The 18,897-nt window shown below is 41.1% G+C and overlaps 2 protein-coding genes across 2 annotated transcripts; one reads left to right on the forward strand and one right to left on the reverse strand.

Moving 5' to 3' along the window:
* Nucleotides 1-437: 437 nt before the first annotated feature.
* Nucleotides 438-3,570, reverse strand: mxd3 (MAX dimerization protein 3). Its single transcript, XM_069670103.1, has 6 exons — nucleotides 3,431-3,570; nucleotides 2,682-2,781; nucleotides 2,477-2,506; nucleotides 2,217-2,331; nucleotides 1,821-1,986; nucleotides 438-1,674 (listed from the first exon to the last, which is right to left on the reverse strand). The coding sequence occupies exons 1-6, from the start codon at nucleotides 3,498-3,500 to the stop codon at nucleotides 1,556-1,558; spliced, it is 600 nt and encodes a 199-aa protein (XP_069526204.1). The 5' UTR covers nucleotides 3,501-3,570; the 3' UTR covers nucleotides 438-1,555.
* A 1,168-nt stretch (nucleotides 3,571-4,738) lies between these two features.
* On the forward strand, nucleotides 4,739-18,705 carry fam193b (family with sequence similarity 193 member B). Its single transcript, XM_069670613.1, has 10 exons — nucleotides 4,739-4,994; nucleotides 6,832-7,110; nucleotides 7,732-7,918; nucleotides 10,387-10,605; nucleotides 13,062-13,473; nucleotides 13,575-13,758; nucleotides 13,870-14,103; nucleotides 15,625-16,702; nucleotides 16,789-16,864; nucleotides 17,028-18,705. Exons 1-10 carry the CDS (start codon nucleotides 4,836-4,838, stop codon nucleotides 17,122-17,124), a joined length of 2,925 nt encoding a protein of 974 aa, XP_069526714.1. The 5' UTR covers nucleotides 4,739-4,835; the 3' UTR covers nucleotides 17,125-18,705.
* The last annotated feature ends 192 nt before the right edge of the window (nucleotides 18,706-18,897 follow it).

Consider the following 18,897-nt stretch of genomic DNA (forward strand, 5'->3'; position numbering starts at 1 on the left):
TTTTGCCGACATAAAAGATTAAAAGGAGCTGAACTTGGACATCAGACTGCAAAAAACAATGTTTTGGTTTGTGCAGCCACAGATTCTTAAAATTGTTGGCAGAAATAAAATGCTGGGTATAACTATCAATCCCGACTGCAATGCAAGGACCACCCCCAAAGTCCCTGGGGACAGAACACCTACGAAGGGTTGCAGGACATATCTCTGGGGTTGCTTGATGATAAACAGTATATCAATTTATCTTTCATTTTAAAACTTGCCTGTAATCTTTGCTTTATATTCTTTAACTACATAGCTATTACTTCTACTTTATATTTAAAACAAGTGGGAAAATTCCTTCTGTGATTGTACTGGTCACGCACAGAAGGACAAATAAATACAACTGGGGAAAACAGTTCACAAAGTGTTCAGTCCACTGAAATGAACACAAAAGCACATAAATATAGAAAATATTTATTCGATAAAAAAAACTTACACCAGTACAAAATGCTACATAATATTACTGGGCGGAGAGACAGATGAATGCATACATAATAATAAAAGATAAGGCATCTTGCATATACAAAGTGAAGAGAAAAAGCACCTTCAGTTATTAAATACATAGCAATGAATATGATACATACTTGTAATACAACATACATTGCATGATTACAAGTAGACATTACCTGCCTGGCTGTTTGTGTTGCATGCATAATTTACATTTATACTGACAAATGCAAAAGCCATGAAGTGTACAGTTGTGACGTACTAATGCATCTTTAATACTAGGCATCAGAATTCTTGCACTTAATTACAGACTGAATTGTCTACAAATACACCAGATGAACACTTGGCACTGTTACTTAATTGCCAGTTATAAATGTGCAAATATGACCAGTTCATTTCTGTTTCCTTTTGATATTTACCCACAATCCTTTAGGAACAAAACAAGTGCAATATGAGGACGTTTTGTGCAACAGAAGGAAAAGATCAAAATACATGGCTGAACTTACATAATAATACAACAAAATAGCACAGAATAATGTTTAAGTGCATGCTACATGACATTACTGAAATATGAACTTAGTGCTAAAGAAAAGCCGTATTGAATGCTAGAATAAATCTGATTTAAGGCAGAATTCAGTACAGACATACTGTAGTAAAGAATAAGTTAAGAGTATTGAATAAAAAGCCCTTATTTGGATATTAAAAAGCCCTTAAAATAAATGGTCAGAATGGTTTAAATCATTAAAGTTATAGATGTCTCATGGCTTTTAAAGAAATGCTGTTAATGCTTGCCAGAAAATATATATGCATTATGTTACATCCATCCCAGCCCAGTGATTTTAACTGCTATTCAGTGCAAATGGACACAGCTCATTCATGTTATGGTTTAGCTTGTATTCTGAAATATTCTGGAAAGAGATAGTCCAAAGTTACTCCTTCTGTGTGACAAAAATATGTCCAGTTGTATGGTAACATCTTTCGCCTCCCACATCCTCCTCAGTTTGCTTGTTTTTGGAATGTTTCTCCTCTTCCTGTTTACCTGGTTACACGAGTTACTGCTTTACTGCCGTCATAGCCAGGCTTTGTCCATGCTGGAGTAACAGTGGTCTGAATCAGTGTGTGTCATGCTCAGTCCATCAGAGTCCATGCAGTCAAACACGATGCTCTCCACATCAACCTCCACATCCTCTGTAAGGTAACCAAGCAGAGATGGACACATGAGAAATGTACTTGTTACTTGGTTTGAATGAAAAATGCTTATTGAAACAAAAGCTGTATTGCACTGCCAACTGTTCTGAGTTGAGACCCTCCTTTCTTGTTCCTGAGAGACCTACCTCTGTCAGAGTCGGACCTCTCGGAGGACATGGTCGACCCCTGACTGTTGTTCCTCATCCTCTCTGTTCCTCTCTGCAGCTGCTCCAGCCGAACCTGCAGCTCCCTCTGCTCCCAGCGCAGGCGACCCTTCAGCTGCTCCGCATTCTCATCCTGCTCTTGCAGCTTCTGAAGGGAGAAAGCAGAGAGGCGGTCGAGTGAGCAGGAGACACAAAAGCATTTGGAGGCCACCAAGCACCACAAACAAATGCACAATAACAATGCTCTTGTAAAAGAAAGTAACATGGCGTATTATTTAAAAGGAGACGCTGTGAATTCAGCAGCAAAGGACAAACACCTATATGAGTTAAGTTTACTTTAACTCTCTATACAGTACGATGCAAGGGTATTTTGTCTACCTTTATGTGAAGCTGGGCTCGTCTCAACAGACTGAGGGTGGTGTTTCTTGTAGAGTCAGATGACAGAGGGACTTGCTTCTTGAGCTGCTCCATGCCATGCTTCAGCTGAGCCCGTCTGCAAAGCACAACAAGCAGCAAATAAAGATATTTATCCATGCACGTGTAAACAGGAAGTTCAACATTGTTGCTTATTTTTTTCTAGAATATATAAACAATGAACCTAAAAAAATTTTTAATTTTTATATGACAACTTTCATTACCTGTTTTTCTCCAGCTCATTGTGAACCGACCTACAGTGACAGAAAGAAAGTATGTTAAGGTCTAAAATACACTCATCATAATAAGTGCTGCTCAGCACCGTGTGGGTGTGAGGTATTCATGCTTAAAAGGGAGCTCTCTCAAAACTGAAAGACAAACTACACAACCACGCCCTCTTGTCAGTTATCTGTTATGTAATGTATTCACCTATTGCCACCAGCAGATATCTTCTTGCTCTTCTGTTTGCTTCTCTTATCGGAATAATCTGGACTGAGAGGCAGGACTGACGCATATCCATGTTCTGCCTCTGCGCAGAAAAAGAAACCACACAATGTGTAAAACAAACATAAAAAATAGTCTGAAACTCAATGGTGTGCAGGGCTAAATATAAAGTTTTAACTTTTCTTAACACAAGCGAGCCTGTTGCTACAAATACACATCTATTACCATCTATTACCAGCTGTGAAATAAGGGGGGACAGATAGACCCGACTCCTGTCATCAGCATCATCAGCTGGAAGATCTGTTTTTAGTTTTGGCGCCATCACACACTAGCTATTCACAACAATGAAACCACTTTCTGCAGCCTCTCAAGCACAAATACACGACACAATGTCTAAAGTGTGTAAATAATGACAGAAAGTTGAAGCGTTGTCTGTTTCTGCCTCGCTTTCATTCATCCCAATAAGCGCTCAGATTCATTTTCAAACTGGAGCAGATTGGCGCCTTTGAGTACAATGATGCGACCGATATGTAGGTCACTGAGTCAAATGAGAAAGATCGCATTAAATAACCCTCTAGCAAGAATCTCGATGGTTTCTCGGACAAATGTATTACATTATGTTTCTGTAATATGTTTTGCTTGCATAGATACAGTCGCTTCATTGAGCATTTTGTTGTTTTAACAATAACCAACTTCCTCCCTTGTAGACTGACAGTTTGTCATAAAATACTTACCCCGCTCTCTTCTCTCCACAAACTCTGCAGCCCGAAGAAGCACCTGGATGTTGCAGACGTTTCCTTCCATTATTATTTTTGTTGAGATAAAACAAAAGCGGGTAAACAACCTACTGTGGTGCAAAGCGTCAGTAGCCCGAAGTAGCTGAAGCTGTGTCTGTGCTACGTCCTCAATCCACTGAACTCCCAACACTGGCGCTGCTTTCAAGTGTTCACGTAAGCTCGGACATCTGGAACTTTCGTTACGATTACGATCATCCGTATATGATAACAGAAGGGACAATCGAAAGTATTGGTATCTAGTGGTTTGTTATCGGCAAACAAATAGTTATTATTTGGTTGAAATATCAATAATATTTTTCAAATGTGACATTAACCTGTACAGACAGTTCTGGTGCATAAGCTAATACCCCAATGCCTAGAATACAATAATGACATTGTAAAAAGTCATATATCTAACAATACAATAAGATCATATTGTCATGAACACTATTAATGTAAAAATAATATCAAGCAAAAAATTAACATACCTTTCTGTAATAGGTCCATGGGTTGGTCGTTATGGCCCATTTACGCTGCCAATACAATTTCCGAAAGCCTTTAAAGGCATCGACAGACAACGTAAAACGTCATAGTCAAGCCCCCATCCCCTCTCACGGCACCTTTATTTTTCTGACATTTTATACCGGTTAACAGTGACATTGACGTGTGCTGAAGCATATTTGCGCCTAATAAATGAAACAAGAAACCATTGCATACGTTTATTGGCTATGAATTAGTAGTGCTGTTATATATGTGTGTAATTATTGTTACCCTTGTGACTTATTTTACTCTGTCCAACTAATGTCTCAATGTCTGAAAAAAATCTATATTCCTCGACTTAAGTCTAGATATTGTTAGAGAGAGAAAATTGAGATATTTTCTCCATAATAATACATGTTAGTGTTGTGCTATTGCTATGTAAGATACAGACTTCATGCTGAAAACACGATATAGCAATATTATGGATGTATCAAGCGAGTATTAACAACAATATCCTTAAAAATATGTTTAAACACTTAAAAAACTGCTTTTATTGCTACACTGAGCAGGGGGGACGATTTAATTGTCTTTTGAGACATAAGAAAGTGGGAGGGGAGGATTGCCCTTTCTAAATATGGCGGCGTCTGGCTTCACTTACTGTATCGGGTTTCAGCTGTATACTCCGTATTGCAGTGAAGCCTCTTTGCCAGCAGTATCTTTAACCTATGAACTCCTGAGTGTGCCAGTCCTCCGCCATATTGACTGTTGTCTTGACTGGAGGAGATAGAGAACATTTTGAGGTCCGAGAAGAAACGAAAGTGTGCTCTCTAAATCATTGAAACTGGTGCAAACTTGGCCAAAGCGTTTTATAAATAGCGTCGTGATGGCAAGGAAGAAAAGCAAGCAGCAAGGGGTCGCGCAGAAGGAGCTCGGTCCTGGACAGCAGACCGCACCGAAGAGCCCAGTCTCTCCCGGCGATGCAGCTGGCGGTGGCGGCGGAGATGCTGGGCTGGATAGGCTGGCCACCACCAGGGCGAACCAGGTAGGTTAGCTAGCAGCGAGCCAAGCGCTGCTTTTAACACAGGCTAGCTAGCATCTCAGCTAGCACCTCTCTGCTAATCCAAGCACCCTCCATTGTGTTTGTGTTTTTTGTAGTTAAATCTTGCAGAGGAGAAGTTACATGTAGCTGGTTGGAAGCTGTTTTAGTGTTAATGTTGTTGTGGATGTAGAGCTCTCACGTCGTTTGACATGTAATTAAATAAATAATACGCTCAACTTAGCGAGCAGAGCAGGCGGCTCTGAGGCACTGTGGCTAGCACTGCAGACTGTCTCTCCCTTGCCGGACAGGTGACATTGTGTCTCGGACAGGTCGTCCCATTTCCAGCGTTTACTACTCTCCACCCGCCCAGCTAACATTAGCCAGGAGGCTAGCCGGGCTATCATCTCATGCTAGCGTGCTGCAAGCGTGCTTACTGCCTACACTTGAACCCCTCAGACAGTAGAGGCTAACCAGTTACTAGCTAATGAGCTAGTTAGCCATAAGTGATAACGGGTTCATAATAAGGGGAGGTAACACTGAGAGTTGTTTATATAACTAGATCGTACTATTTATGCTTTTTTTGCTTTGCCAAACTCTTCTTCGTCTCTTTTGAGCTGATGTCAAAAGTTTGAACGCATGCAGACATCAGTCAGTGATGCAGAGTTGTATCAGTAATGTCAGCCTGCTAAGTTGATAGTAACAGTTGTGACGCTGGACCCCTGTCCCTCAGACACGGCTAACCTTACACCTGACCTCTGCGCCAGCCTGGCTGCTGCCTGGACTGAGTAATAACATTGTATACCTCATGTGAAAGGTGCCCGTCTAGACAGGCCTCATAGGTGTCAAATTTTGCAATATAAATTTCTTGGCAGAATTGTGTTGTGCTTCAGTAATTATGAGTTACATAGTTGTTTGTAAAACCGTAATATCTTTCATAAATTTATGTTTTGTCAGAGAATACTGAGAGGTAATTATAATCCATCTGTCTATGCCAGTTTAAGTTAATTTAGATTAAATACCATGTAACAGCTTCGCAATTAACCTTCTGCTGTGAAGTTTAAAGCGTCCACTTTTCTTTTGAACTGTTTTGGATCGTATCGATGTCACTTAGGGTTTGGCTTTATGGCCAAAATCCTATCACCATATAAGATTTTTCATATTTCAATAACGATCTATATCACGATATAGCATGTTTTCTGTTAATTTATCAAATAATTAGTCTTTATGAAATAACCACATGGTAAAGCCTATTTTTGGATAATCCTGTAAAATAAAAAGTACTGAGTTTCCCTTTTCGCTTGAGCTGAGCCTGAGACCTTTTCTGCACGTTGTGAGTCCACCCTGTCCACGTTAATAAACAGCGCCTCCCTCTATGGTTCGCTCCAGGTTTAGGCTACTCCCATGTGCAAGGATTAGAAAGTAAAACTTTTTCAAAATGCCGTAAAAATAGCCGTAAAGCAGTTCAGCCGCTGGTTTTGTGACATCACGATAGAGACGATATAGAAAAACACATACGATAGACATTTTCATATCGTTTTAATGATATATATTGTCATATTGCCCAGCCTTAATGCCCGTTTCTAACTGGAGGATGTTTTGCATTATTTTTGTAGTAGACTGCATTTGTTTTGATCATCTTTAAACTGAGTGTATATGCACATACATATTAATATTAGCATAAAGATCATCTGTTTAAATGCTTTCAATGTTGGGAAATATCACAGATTTGTTTTCTAAGATATCTAGCCTGTTTGATGTTAATTTCAAATTATGTGTCACATCACAGTTCAGCTATTAATCACATGCTAGTACTTGACCTCTTTATCCTTTCTCTACCTAGCCTATGCACACCTGCTGCCTCCTGTGCCACCGTGAGTTTAAGGATTGGGGAGCAGGCTCTGTTAACGGACTCCCTGGGGGCCATGGGACCAAGCTGGCTGATGCCGTGCCTGCACTCTCCCAGGCCTTATTGCGGGAGGCGCCAGGGCGTAAGCTTGCTGATGCCGTGCCCTCGCTGTCACAGTCCCTGTTGGGAGAGGTGCCTCTGTGGATCTGTCAGAGCTGCTGCAAGAGTGTGGAAGAGGAGGAGAGGCGGAGCACCCAGGAGCAGCCAACGCCGGTAAATAAAATGGGACTGATTTGGGTCATATGTCTGGAACCTTTTCACGATTTCTTTTTCCTACTTTTTAGTAAAACTGTGTTTTAGTTTCTGTAGACTGAGGTAAGCTCATCTCCATTCACCCGACAGATTTGAATTTGCATGTGTTTACTCACTAAAAGTATCTGTCTAAATGTCACATTGGATTTCATGTTTATTCGTGTTAAGTTTAAAATACTGTCTACTTTTTCTCTCTCCAGTTGAATTATTTGTACTCGTGTGTCTGTGGAATTTTGTAAGGCAGCAGTGTTTTTTTTTTACTTCTTTGGATGTTTTTACATACTTTACTTAAATGCAAATTCCTAAGACTTACTGTATCACCACACTTAAGCTGGACTGCAGATGTGTTGTTGATTCTTGGCTGATACTTGCAAATGCTAAAAAGCAACATAGGGGGAGGTTGCTGAACAGTGATTTTTATTTAACTTTATTTATTTATTTATTTTTAATTAAGATTGATTGACACATCTCTTAATGTGTTATAAGCTAATATTGGTAGTTCGTTTTTGCTACAGTGTAAGCCTTCGAAACAACCCTGTAATTGAGCACTTTGGTTTTTTCGTTGTGTTTTTTTTTATTCAGGTACCATTGTCACACTCTTCCTCCTGTAAGTCCCAGAGCTGTGGGAACGGTTACCCCGAGCAAAGTACTGTGGATTGGGACCCGAGTTCCTTCCTGTCAGCCCACAAACTGTCAGGTCTCTGGAACTCTGCCCACACCAACGGAGGGGAGCACTGCAACCACAACACTTCGTCACACTCACAACAAGGTCTGTCATGTCAGGGTGAAAGACAGCGGCAGAAAATATTTAATGACACTGACAGCAAAGTTTAAAACATCACACACCTCACTTTCAGACTATGTTGTAGGTTTCAGGTTTGTAAAACGGACCTAAATTTGGTTAAAATAAGAGCTGCACCATCGGCTTGTTAGCTTTCTTACATAGCAGTAAATGTTTGATATATTTTTGAACACTTTGTTCAGGTGTTACAAAGAAGGTGCATTTTTAAAGAAGAAAGAAGCTTGTTGTGAAGTTCACAGGTTCTACTTTCTTACAGCTCAGCAGGATGAAAGGTGGAAAAATGTTTTAAAATAAGCCTCTTGTCAAAACTACCAAGCGTCCTCAGATAGTGGAGATAAATTTAGAAATAACAGAATTGCCAGTGAAGATGATTTAAGAATTCAGAAAATATGACCTCAGTCACCATTTATGGAATATCAAGAAGAAACCCCTTTAAAATATTCAAACTATATATATTTTAACAATCAACAAATACATATTTTTTTATATTTTAATTTAAATTTTGCTGTTTGAATAGAAAAGTAATTTTTGCTGTAATAACAGTAAAATATCAGAAGAGTAGATGCAGTAGTCAGCCTGATCTTCTTGAACCATGCACTGTTCCAACATCAGTGTACCAAAATCTTCAGCTTTTTCTAAATCTACAGAAGGAAGCATTTCTTCACACTCATTATTCTCAGATTAGGACCTGCAGCTTTACAATATGACGAGACCCTCCAAAACATGTTTTCATAGGGACAGTGACAAGTAATCATCTCTTGCATGCATTGTGATACTTCTCTTTAAAGGGCCAGTTTGCTGATTTTCAACCTCAGTCCTATCATACTATTTTGGGGAGCTATGGAGCTAATGCTAATGCCATCATGGTGGAAAAACAATTTCACTCTGTGCCTTTGGAGGACGCTATCCGCTTCTCCAATGGGCCCTGGAAAACCTCCGCTAGACTACGTAAAAAGCTTTATCTGGCGGAGGCCAGGGAGCTCGCTAAACTATACTTCCTCAGTGTAGGACGCTCGCCTCCGATGTCATGTCTCGTTCAAAATCGTCGGGTTTGAAATGTAGACTGCAGACATGAAGAGAACTTTCTCTGCGTATTTCAGATTCTGTTCCGCTCTGAGTCAGTGCCTGCAGCGAAAACGGTAGTATTTCACTGCAGTGTCTCTCGCTGGGACGTTCCTTTCAGAGGAAGGGCACAATGCATGCTGGGTGTTGTAGGAACGTAGAATGGGCAAAACCAAAAGCTGTTTGTAGAACTTTCTCCACAGCTATGGCACCAATTCAAACATTATTGCTTCTATTGATTACAGAGAACACCAGCTTTGACTGACAGGGGCCTTTTTCCAGGGACGAACTGCTCTTTTAAATAACGTCTAATACTGTCTGTAATGGATGTTATAGGTTATCCAATGGAATTGTATCCATACACAAATTAGATGCATTTACTTGAATCTATAATATTTTTGCTGTCATATAATAGCATGTTAAATTTTAATATTATCTTAAGCATGTCTTTTAACAGGCATAGTAAGACATTACAGTAAACAGATCAAAAGTAAATTGACTAAAGTCTGATGTTTATAAATACCTGTACTTTATGTTTGGAGTGTTTCATGGTTTAGTGCGACTAAAGTAGCTCAGGTGCTCTACTTAGCTCTATGATTTTTAAGCCGTTATTGTGATACCAGATATCATAAGAGGAAATTTGACTGTGAAAGTGAAACGTGTTGGTCCGGGGCCAAAGCAAATGGGAAGAACAGAGTTTCAGACAGCTATGATCTTTGCTGTTGCCTGTTTTCTTCCTGTTTCCTGGCTGTCATGAAATCACCCTGCGGTTACACTGAGTATAACTGTGCTTGTATTTCTAGTTTAGCAAATATGTTAATGGTTCATTGTGCCAAATTGCATTTAAACTTGGGTAATTAAAAGGAGCCCTAAATAAGGGTATATCTGCTCGGTGAGTTTAGCTGTGCCCTTCTTTGCTGGTTTCTCAAGTATAAGTTATATCAAACAAAAAAGGTTTAGGGTTGGGCTGCCATTAAGAGTTACTTTTTTAAAATAAAGGACTATGTTAAATAGTTTAGATGTTGTAGTGCTACTTTCCGTCTCTTTTTTATCAGTCCTATTTTGGTTATCCAAATAGGTTTCCATCCTCTGGGTCTCATAATAGTGAAAAGTTATCACTATGGACAAATAAACTTGCTAAAACACGCCTCCAAAAAGCAGGGATTTATCTCAAACTCCAGAAAACATTATGGTGATTTTGTGATAGTATACATATTTCCAAGTGTTCCTCTTGTCACCTATTTTTACTGCATTTTTAAGGTCATGACTTTCATAGATGTTTTCCCAGGCTTGGGTGTTTGCAAAGTCTGTGAAAACAATTTGCTTTTATCGTAACAGTTCAATTTTTTTGAAACATTTTTTTCTATTTGCAGGTCTAGCAGCAGGTTCGGCCTGTCATGAGAAAAGAGGGCTCCATGAAGCGCCTGGGAAATCTGCTAAAATGTCAGCACCCAAAGTCTGTCCCTACAGTCACCCGTCATCCCAGAATTCCAGCGGATCTTCTGCTGGAAACTCCATGTCTACCTCAGCAGACCTTTGTAAGACCACTCCCAAGCACTTCAAGACCATGTGCCGTCGACCAACACCACCAGGTAACTTTTCCTCTGACTCCTAAAGGCGGAGATATACTGGCTGCCCTGTGTTCCCTGTGTCTGTTTGGCGTGTCTCCTGTGCACGTCCTCAAAAATTTAAGCTATGCAGTATGCACATGATCGGTAGGGGCAGTGTCGCAGCAGAGGGGATGTCAAGGTCAACACAGCAGCAGGGACAACAATGGCAAAAAGCTTTGAAGAAGAGCTGGTCAAGTCCGCGGTTATCCACATTTGTTCGATGTGTCATTGTCACTGCACAGAGAAAAACATGCCTGTCAAAACAGCTGGAGACAGATAAGATCCTTTTAGAATTTGACGTGGAAACCTGCAAAACTAAATGGAAACAAGTCCGGAGCGGTTACGTCCGTGCACGGAGCAAAATGTTGGAGAAACGGAGCGGGGGGCCGTGCCGACAGCGTGTTCTGCCCACCGAACACACAAAACCTGTCACTTATTCTGCTGTGATCTCAGAATGAACATGATGGCATCCTCCTCGAGTGTCGCCATGTCTGTTGTTTACATCCCGCACATACGATAGTTGCATACGACCTGAGCTCTCTGGTCTGCCCTCTAGAGGTATCCTCCAGTAACACACATAGTGCATAGACAAGTATGTAAGAAATGACGTTCATGACGCAGCCTGTTGTTAGAGTTTGTTGACTTTTTACATTAACAATATTGGCATGCCAGTGTTTGTATTTTAGTTTGGACTAAGGTTGTCATAATTTTCTTCTTCGATACTTTTTTGATACCACGTGTTCTAAACGTTACAATCCCCATTTTTTTTATGATCGATGGTACTGAAAGGTACCCAAGCTTTGAAAAAAAACACATGTACGATCAGTTTTCAACCCAAGTCTGCCGCGAGCAAAAGAGAGAGAGCTGTGGTCGAGCGACATAGAAGAGAGCGAGCGCCGTTAATGTAAATAAAGCAGTAAAACAGAGAAATGGGACTTTATTTTACGCTTGTTTCACTGCGGTTACGCTCTAAACAACAAGCTAACACACCTACACCTCCGTACAACCCCACAGGAAGGTACAGGGTTTAGTTTGTCTGCACCTGAAGTCATGCTTCCTACTGCTGACTGTGTCTGTCTGCTCTGCCCTCCGTCACCTGCAGCTCTACAGCAACGACACAGTACTCATTCACATGTCTGCAAATACCGACATATTGTTGAGTCCTTTTGACATCTTGTAAAAGACGAACAAGTTACATTATGTGTCTACATTATTGCAGACAGACAGAGAGCGGAGAGGAGAGGGGGCACTGTTACCTGGTCTTTACATTTCGTCCCTTCCTGCAGACTGTTGTCTGTGTGCTGAACACCACTGCACAACTATTGACTCCCAGAAATGTCCCAAACACAGCAGAATTAGAAGAACATGAGAAAATACAGATAAAGGATGGATTCTCTTAGACTTAGACTCAACTTTATTGATCCCTTTGGGATGACTCCCTCTGGGAAATTCAGTCTGCAGATACAGGCAAAACTTAACACTTCTTTTTATGTTTATGATTGGTATTTGAGAGGGTAGGCTATGTTTTATTATGCGTCTTAACAATATCAAATAATCATGAAGCCTTTAATCACTGTAAACAGTATGTCAAATCAGAATCAGCTTTATTGGCCAGGTATGTACACATACAAGGAATTTGACTCCGGTTTAACTTCGCTCTCTGTCTACACTGAAACATTAAAAAGCCTACGAAAGACAATAGTGCAAATAAGAGGAGTGCAACGATGCTGCAATATATAATATGATTTTAAAAAATTAGCTGGTTTTGTGTTCAGTGACTTTTTCTGTACCAGCACTGTGTGCAAGAAGAAATTTAAAAACAATAACATCACCCAATTTTGGTACCTAATGCCTTTTTTACGCTGCGGTTCCACCTCAGTGCCGTAACGAAGCTCCGTCCTCGTGCCACCTTTGTCATTCTACACTGGACCACATACGTAGCGTTGCGGAAGCAAAATGTGCGCGTGGTCTAAACAAATAGCGCGTGCATTAAATACACACATGGCATTGTTTACACAAACGCCATTTTGTTCCTGTTACGCCTCTGTTACTGTTACTACCTCTGATGCCGGACTTCGCCCCACCATTACGCCTCCGTGCGTTTTACAGAGAAGACCGAACGTAACAGAGGCGTAATAATCTTGCCTTGAACTGGCATTTTAAAAGGGCTTAAGAGTTCTTTTTTTGTTGCCCTCGTACTGAAACGGGTATCGCGTATCGTTTTTTATTTTTTTTACTAGTATCCTATCGAAGTTTAGAATTCTGGTATTGTGACAACCCTGCTTTGGACTCAACTTTAAAGAAGCCTTGATGGATCTATAGAAAAGTGACTTATTTGCATTAGTGTGTATATTGTAATACAGCTAATAAGAAATCATCATAAGCTAATGAGCCTATGGTTTTTGTCATTTTATCACATCATGTTTTCCGTTGTCCAGGTGAAGCCTTCCACCCCAGTGACCACCATCAACACACAGACTTGTCGGTACCCCCCAACAGCCCTACCGGCCTTTCTTCCCAGCATTCCTCACTCCTGCCCCCAAAACCGAGCTCAGGGCAGCACGGTCACGTAACTTCCTCGTCTGGCCCCGGTGTTGCAGCCCACGCTCCCTTCTCCCCGCTGGTACCAAACCTCCACGGCCCCACAGCCAAACTCAGTTCACCCAGTCCAGACAGTCCAACATCTGTCCACAAGCCCAGCCCCTGCAAAAACTCCCACATTCCTGCCGTGAACACACAACACAGCAAACTGGGCACATCGATCATGGGCTGTAACCACCCGTGTAATGGACACAGTGCGGGAACAGTGGCCACTTCAAATGTAGGCCATCTGACAGCTGGGGCCTGCAGGTTAGTGTAACTGTATCAGTATTGCTCTTCTGGAGCTTCTGAAGCTGTGTTTATTCAGGATGCAAATCCCTTATGAGGGTTAACTCTTCCTTTTTTTGTAGGGACCAGGCATGTAAGGGGCACAAAATGACTAATGGGACGTTGTGCCACCCTCCGTCTGAGCTAGAGGAGGGGGAGGATGAAGACAGCAGCTCTGAGAGGAGCTCCTGTGCCTCCTCTTCCACCAACCAGAAGGACGGGAAGTACTGCGACTGCTGCTACTGCGAGTTCTTTGGACACAATGCGGTAATTTCACGCTTATGTTTTTGCAATCCTTTTGTTAAGTTGTAACTAAAACTTCCTGTTGCCTAAAAAGCTAACAATATGAGTAAATTGTAATTTATCATTTGGTCGCAGCCTCCAGCTGCACCAACGAGCCGAAACTACGCAGAGATCCGAGAGAAGCTCCGCTCACGTCTGACCCGGCGTAAAGAGGAGCTGCCTCAGCGTCAGGACTCAGACCTGACGGTGACTGGTGCCATTGACAACCGGGACGTCGACGAGCTGCTAGACTTCATAAACAGTTCTGAGCCCAAACCTGTCAACAGTGCCAAGGCGGCCAAAAGGGCACGGCACAAACAGAAGAAGAAGGTGGGTTACTTTGGAAATGAGGTCTTTCAATGTTTTTATTCCATTTAAAACATTTTAATTTGGAAGATTTTGAAACTAATACTCTAAACAATACAGTACCTAAACAACCAACAGTTTTCTTGATAAGCTAGTGAGTTATCTGAACATGTATGTTTGAATTAGAGAAAAGAAGCAGATGTTCTGAATGGATGATTATTATCTAAAAATGCTTCAATAACTTGCCTAAAAATTGGCTAAGTTCAGTCCCTTCAATTTCAGTCAAGCACACACACTTTAAACAGGTCTGATACTGCATTAGGGATAAACAAGATAAAAGAGAGAAAAACTGAGATAAACAATTTTTGAGGTTGAGGTTTGAGGCACCTGCCTGTCCAACAGAAAGAAGGCCAGCTCTGCATCGCTCTCTCACCATGTTCCCCCCGTCTGAATGGGGCTCAGATGCTAATTTGAACCACCACCCACACTCACCTATGTCAGGGAACCACAACAGCGCCCCTCCTGTTTTGCTTTGCACGGAGGGGCAAAGCAAAACAACAGAATAGATGCAGAGGGAAGGGTCTCACAAGGGTCTGCACGCACACTCATAAGTGCCCATTATGAGTGTGTGCCCATAAGTGATGATTTATATTATATCTGTAAAAATCCTACTTATTATACCTTTTTAAAATAATTTATTTTTTTTGTTAACTTTTTCTTGATGTTTAACATGGACAGCAAACAACTTACACAAAGAAGTACACAACAATTACCCCCCACCCCTGGTGGCAACCCAATCTATATCACAATCAGCCTTAATACATCAAAATGGAGAAAGAAAGAGAGTATGAGGGGACAAATAAATAAATGAAATAAAGTAAAATGAAATAAAAATTAATGATTTCTTGAATATAAGATCAAATTTGAAAATATCTGTATGATATTAGCTGCATAACAATAATTGAGTAGGGTCTCTGACTAAGTGCGCATGCTAAGAAAAATTTTACTTTGTCAGTAAAGGAAGCCCAGGCACTGGTGGTAGATTGTTTAGCATTGTGCATTCTTGCCACTGACATCTCCATATACGATATATCTAATAAAGATTGTAGCCAATGATTACGGGAGAGAGAATGTGGAGGGTGCTAGTGAAGGGCTCACATTTTTTTTGCTGCTGTCAGACAAAAAAATAACACAAGCTTCTGATGAAATGAGAGAGCTAAAGAAGATGTATCATTCAAGAGGAGCAGCTTTGGACAATATGGAACGCTAATATAAAGTAGGTTAGATATAGTTGTAGAAACCATTTTCCAAAAATACACAACCCCAGAGCAATTCCAGTACATGTGCAGAAAGTTTGGATTTGGACGGTTGGGATTTTTGGAAGTGTCATCTAAATTTCAAAAGAATTTCTTAAATTTAGTTAATCTAAAAAGTAAGATAACGAATCTGACCAAACATTTAATGCAATTTTTTGGGTGGTTTAATTATGATACTATTTATTGTCCCAATAATTGCATTTTATGTGTGTACCTGTTCCCCTTTCAGGAAAAAGCTCAGCTTGGCAACATGGGTGCTGCAGGCAGTGACCCCCACTCCAATCCATCTGAGCCTGCGGACGAGCCCCTCCCTGATGGCTCAGAAGCCAGCCGGTTGCTCGACTGGCCGCAGCTGGAGCTGGAGCGTGTCAACAGTTTCCTCACCAGTCGGCTCGAAGAGATTAAGAACACCATCAAAGACTCAATCCGGGCCTCGTTTAGTATGTACGACCTCAATCTGGACGTCAACGACTTCCCAAAGAAAGCAGCCACGTTGGAGGGCAACCACTTACTGTCTCATCTCAATGGTTCCTCTGACCTGCAGCAGATAGACCTGGACCTGGCTCCTCTTTCACTGGGAAACTTTAAGAGCCATCTGGACCTGGTTAATGGATGGGATGACACAACAACTGTCTCATCCCCTAACAACAACACCACCACCACCACCACCACGGCATCAGGGGTCTCTGCTGGGTCCAAAGACATCCAGCGGTTGCACACAACCCCAAGTCTCTCAAAGCTCATAAGGGTTCGATCCCCAGAGAGATGCATTTCCACTGGATCTGACAGTTTGCCACAGGTGCCAGCCCAAGCTACAGCTAAATCGAAGGAAGATGTACCTGATCCCAAGAACTCAGTGGTTGGAAACGCTGGTGCAAAGACAAAGAAGAATAAAAAGCAGCAGCAAAGGCATGAGCAATCTGTGTCAGAGCAAAACTCCAACAAACCAACCAAAGCTGCCTCTGGGAATGAAACACAGAAAACCAATGAGTCTAAAGAAGTGGCCTCCAATGGCTCAAAAGCTGGAAACAAGCAGCCCCAGCACTCTGCAGACCACCAGAGAAATGGGCCCAAGAAGGCCGAGGAGAGTAGATCGTCCAAACATCCAGCACATGGAACAAACGGTAGCCTCTTGAATGCACAAAGGGGGAAAGGTGAGACAGAAACGCGAGGAAGTCGGTCGGAGCAGGATTCGGACAGCAGAGCTCACCCCACCATTACAGCAAACGGGCAGCAGCAGCAGCAGCAATCCAAGGGCAAGAATAAGAAGAACAAGAACAAGGGCGAGAAATCCAGCAGTGCTATCGGTACTATAAACCAGCTGCAACATCGTATGAAAAATATGAAATTCTTTATTTATAATGTTAACTAATGTAAAATTGTTTTTCCCTAGATGATGTATTTCTCCCTAAAGATGTGGATCCAACTGAAATGGATGAGATCGATCGTGAGGTGGAATACTTTAAAAGGTAGTGAAGCTGTTTATCAGGATACTTTTTATATACAAACTTTAAACAAAACTGTTTTACTGATTCACATTAACTGCATCACTAAAACTTGGCATTTTGTCTCCTCCTCCTCCTTCTCCTCCTCCTCCTCCTCCTCCTGTTCGTCTGTCTTTGTTCCCTCCAGGTTTTGCCTTGATTCTGCAAAACAAACCCGCCAGAAGGTAGCAGTGAATTGGTCCAACTTCAGCCTCAAAAAGGTTCCTTCCAATGCAGCTCAATAACTTGGACGAGTGCCAGAGAAAAAACTTACCGACACAAACTCTTTCAGTAGAGCCCTATTTGGCCCGAGGCCTTCTCTCATTCCCTGTTTTCTTCTCTTCCTTACTAAGCCAAGGGAACCTGGTTCAAATTCACACTCTCCATTCAGAAGACTGAAACATAACTTGTCGTGGCTGACAGGCCGGGGATCATTCTTAAGGCCAACTTGACCCTTTGCTATTATTGCAATGTTCACTAAATGAGATGCAAAAATGGAAAAAAGTCTGTTGAATCCACTGCATCTATGTGCTTATGTAGTATGTAAACAATTACCTTACATGAAATAAATGTTTTTATCACAAATCTGAGACATTTTAACGTCGTTAAACTTCTGAATTCCAATCAGTTCAATTTGGTGCTCACCATTATTATATATTATGCCTTGCCAGTGTCCCGCCCACAACACCAGTCTCAGTTGACACACGAGATCATTCATCTCATACTGTACACGTGTGTAGAACGACCACAAGACAACAGTTTGACATTTTATGAAAAAACACTCCTCTGCAGGCAGCAACAATGCATTGATTTCACTGCAGTGCATTGGGTGCTTGTTGATCGTAATCAAATGGGAATATTTTTTTCAATATTCAACTTTGATCATCAAATAATGTTGTAAATGATGGTAGAAAACTGGATGAACTAGCGGCCACACTGATCATGAAAATGATGAAATTATGCTTTCAAAACATGAATGTTTGACAGTTTTGAGTACACCTACAAGGTGTGCAACACTCGGCTAACAGGATGTATTTTAATAAAAAATAAATCAAATTAAGTAACCATGTAATATTTTCCTACGCATGAAATTTAGGATGGAAATATTTGAATACTGCCCCCCTTCTTTATCAGGAAAGCTAAATGTGTCAGTCACTTCAACGTCACTCCTTGCTGTTTATCTTGAACAATATCTCTTTACCCAGTATACACGCTGCCATCTGTAGAAGAAAGTCCTTTACCACAGTTTTCTCACTCTCTAATTGTTATTTTAACCCCTATATCCCAGCAGTGACAGGTACACCGGTGTGCATTGTTCATTTTACCTTTGGAACCATCACACATTGTTTGACAGTTATTTTCAATGCTTGTACATATTGAGTGATTTTTGGGCCCTTTTGAGCCTTTGTCATGCGTTTATGGAGGTTGTGTGTGTGAGCTACAATTTCAACCATTCTACTCTTTTCCCTGTACTGTGACCTTGGTGGCATCCTGTACCTCAGCTAGCCTATCTGAAGTCCAAGTCTTGATCATCTTTTGATGGGAAATACAACTGAAGAGTTGATACCTTTGGGACAAGGGCCTATTTTACATCAGTACCAATGTTATAGCTCTCATTATGGCTTTCATTGCGATGGATTATTTCTTTCTTGAATCTGTGCTAAGATTTTGTTTTCATATTACATCTCTGATGCTTTCCAGGTTATATTCAATTAGAGAAGATTATCTTAATGTTTCGAATGTAGATTTATACTATATCAATAATAGCCAAGTGTATGTTGGCTTGTTTCTTTTTTTAAAATTCACTTTTGATACTGTGAAAAATCTTTCGCCCAGAAAGATTAAAAACAATACAGTTTTGACAAAAATAAAGTGTGGTGTTTGCTTTCTAAGTTTACATATTGGTTTGGTTTGCATAATATACAATGCACACGACCTGCCTCTCCAGAAAATCGCCTTGAAATTTGAGAACGCATCGTCTCGATTAGGTTTGACCCGTCCGGCGTTCCGTACAGTAG

Source organism: Semicossyphus pulcher, unplaced genomic scaffold (genome assembly GCF_022749685.1).
Source record: "Semicossyphus pulcher isolate SPU_LCO1_2020_fin unplaced genomic scaffold, fSemPul1.0.p SCAF_2, whole genome shotgun sequence".
In the NCBI taxonomy this organism is placed as follows: Eukaryota; Metazoa; Chordata; class Actinopteri; order Labriformes; family Labridae; genus Semicossyphus; species Semicossyphus pulcher.

Excerpts from the sequence above, each read along its gene's own strand:
- fam193b (XM_069670613.1), top strand. The coding sequence starts at position 4,836 with ATGGCAAGGAAGAAAAGCAAGCAGCAAGGGGTCGCGCAGAAGGAGCTC. Across the intron at positions 10,606-13,061 it reads CCGTCGACCAACACCACCAG|GTGAAGCCTTCCACCCCAGT; the intron begins GTAACTTTTCCT and ends TCCGTTGTCCAG. Across the intron at positions 13,759-13,869 it reads AGTTCTTTGGACACAATGCG|CCTCCAGCTGCACCAACGAG; the intron begins GTAATTTCACGC and ends ATTTGGTCGCAG.
- mxd3 (XM_069670103.1), bottom strand. The coding sequence starts at position 3,500 with ATGGAAGGAAACGTCTGCAACATCCAGGTGCTTCTTCGGGCTGCAGAG. Across the intron at positions 2,782-3,430 it reads TGTGGAGAGAAGAGAGCGGG|AGGCAGAACATGGATATGCG; the intron begins GTAAGTATTTTA and ends TTTTCTGCGCAG. Across the intron at positions 2,507-2,681 it reads ATATCTGCTGGTGGCAATAG|GTCGGTTCACAATGAGCTGG; the intron begins GTGAATACATTA and ends CTGTCACTGTAG.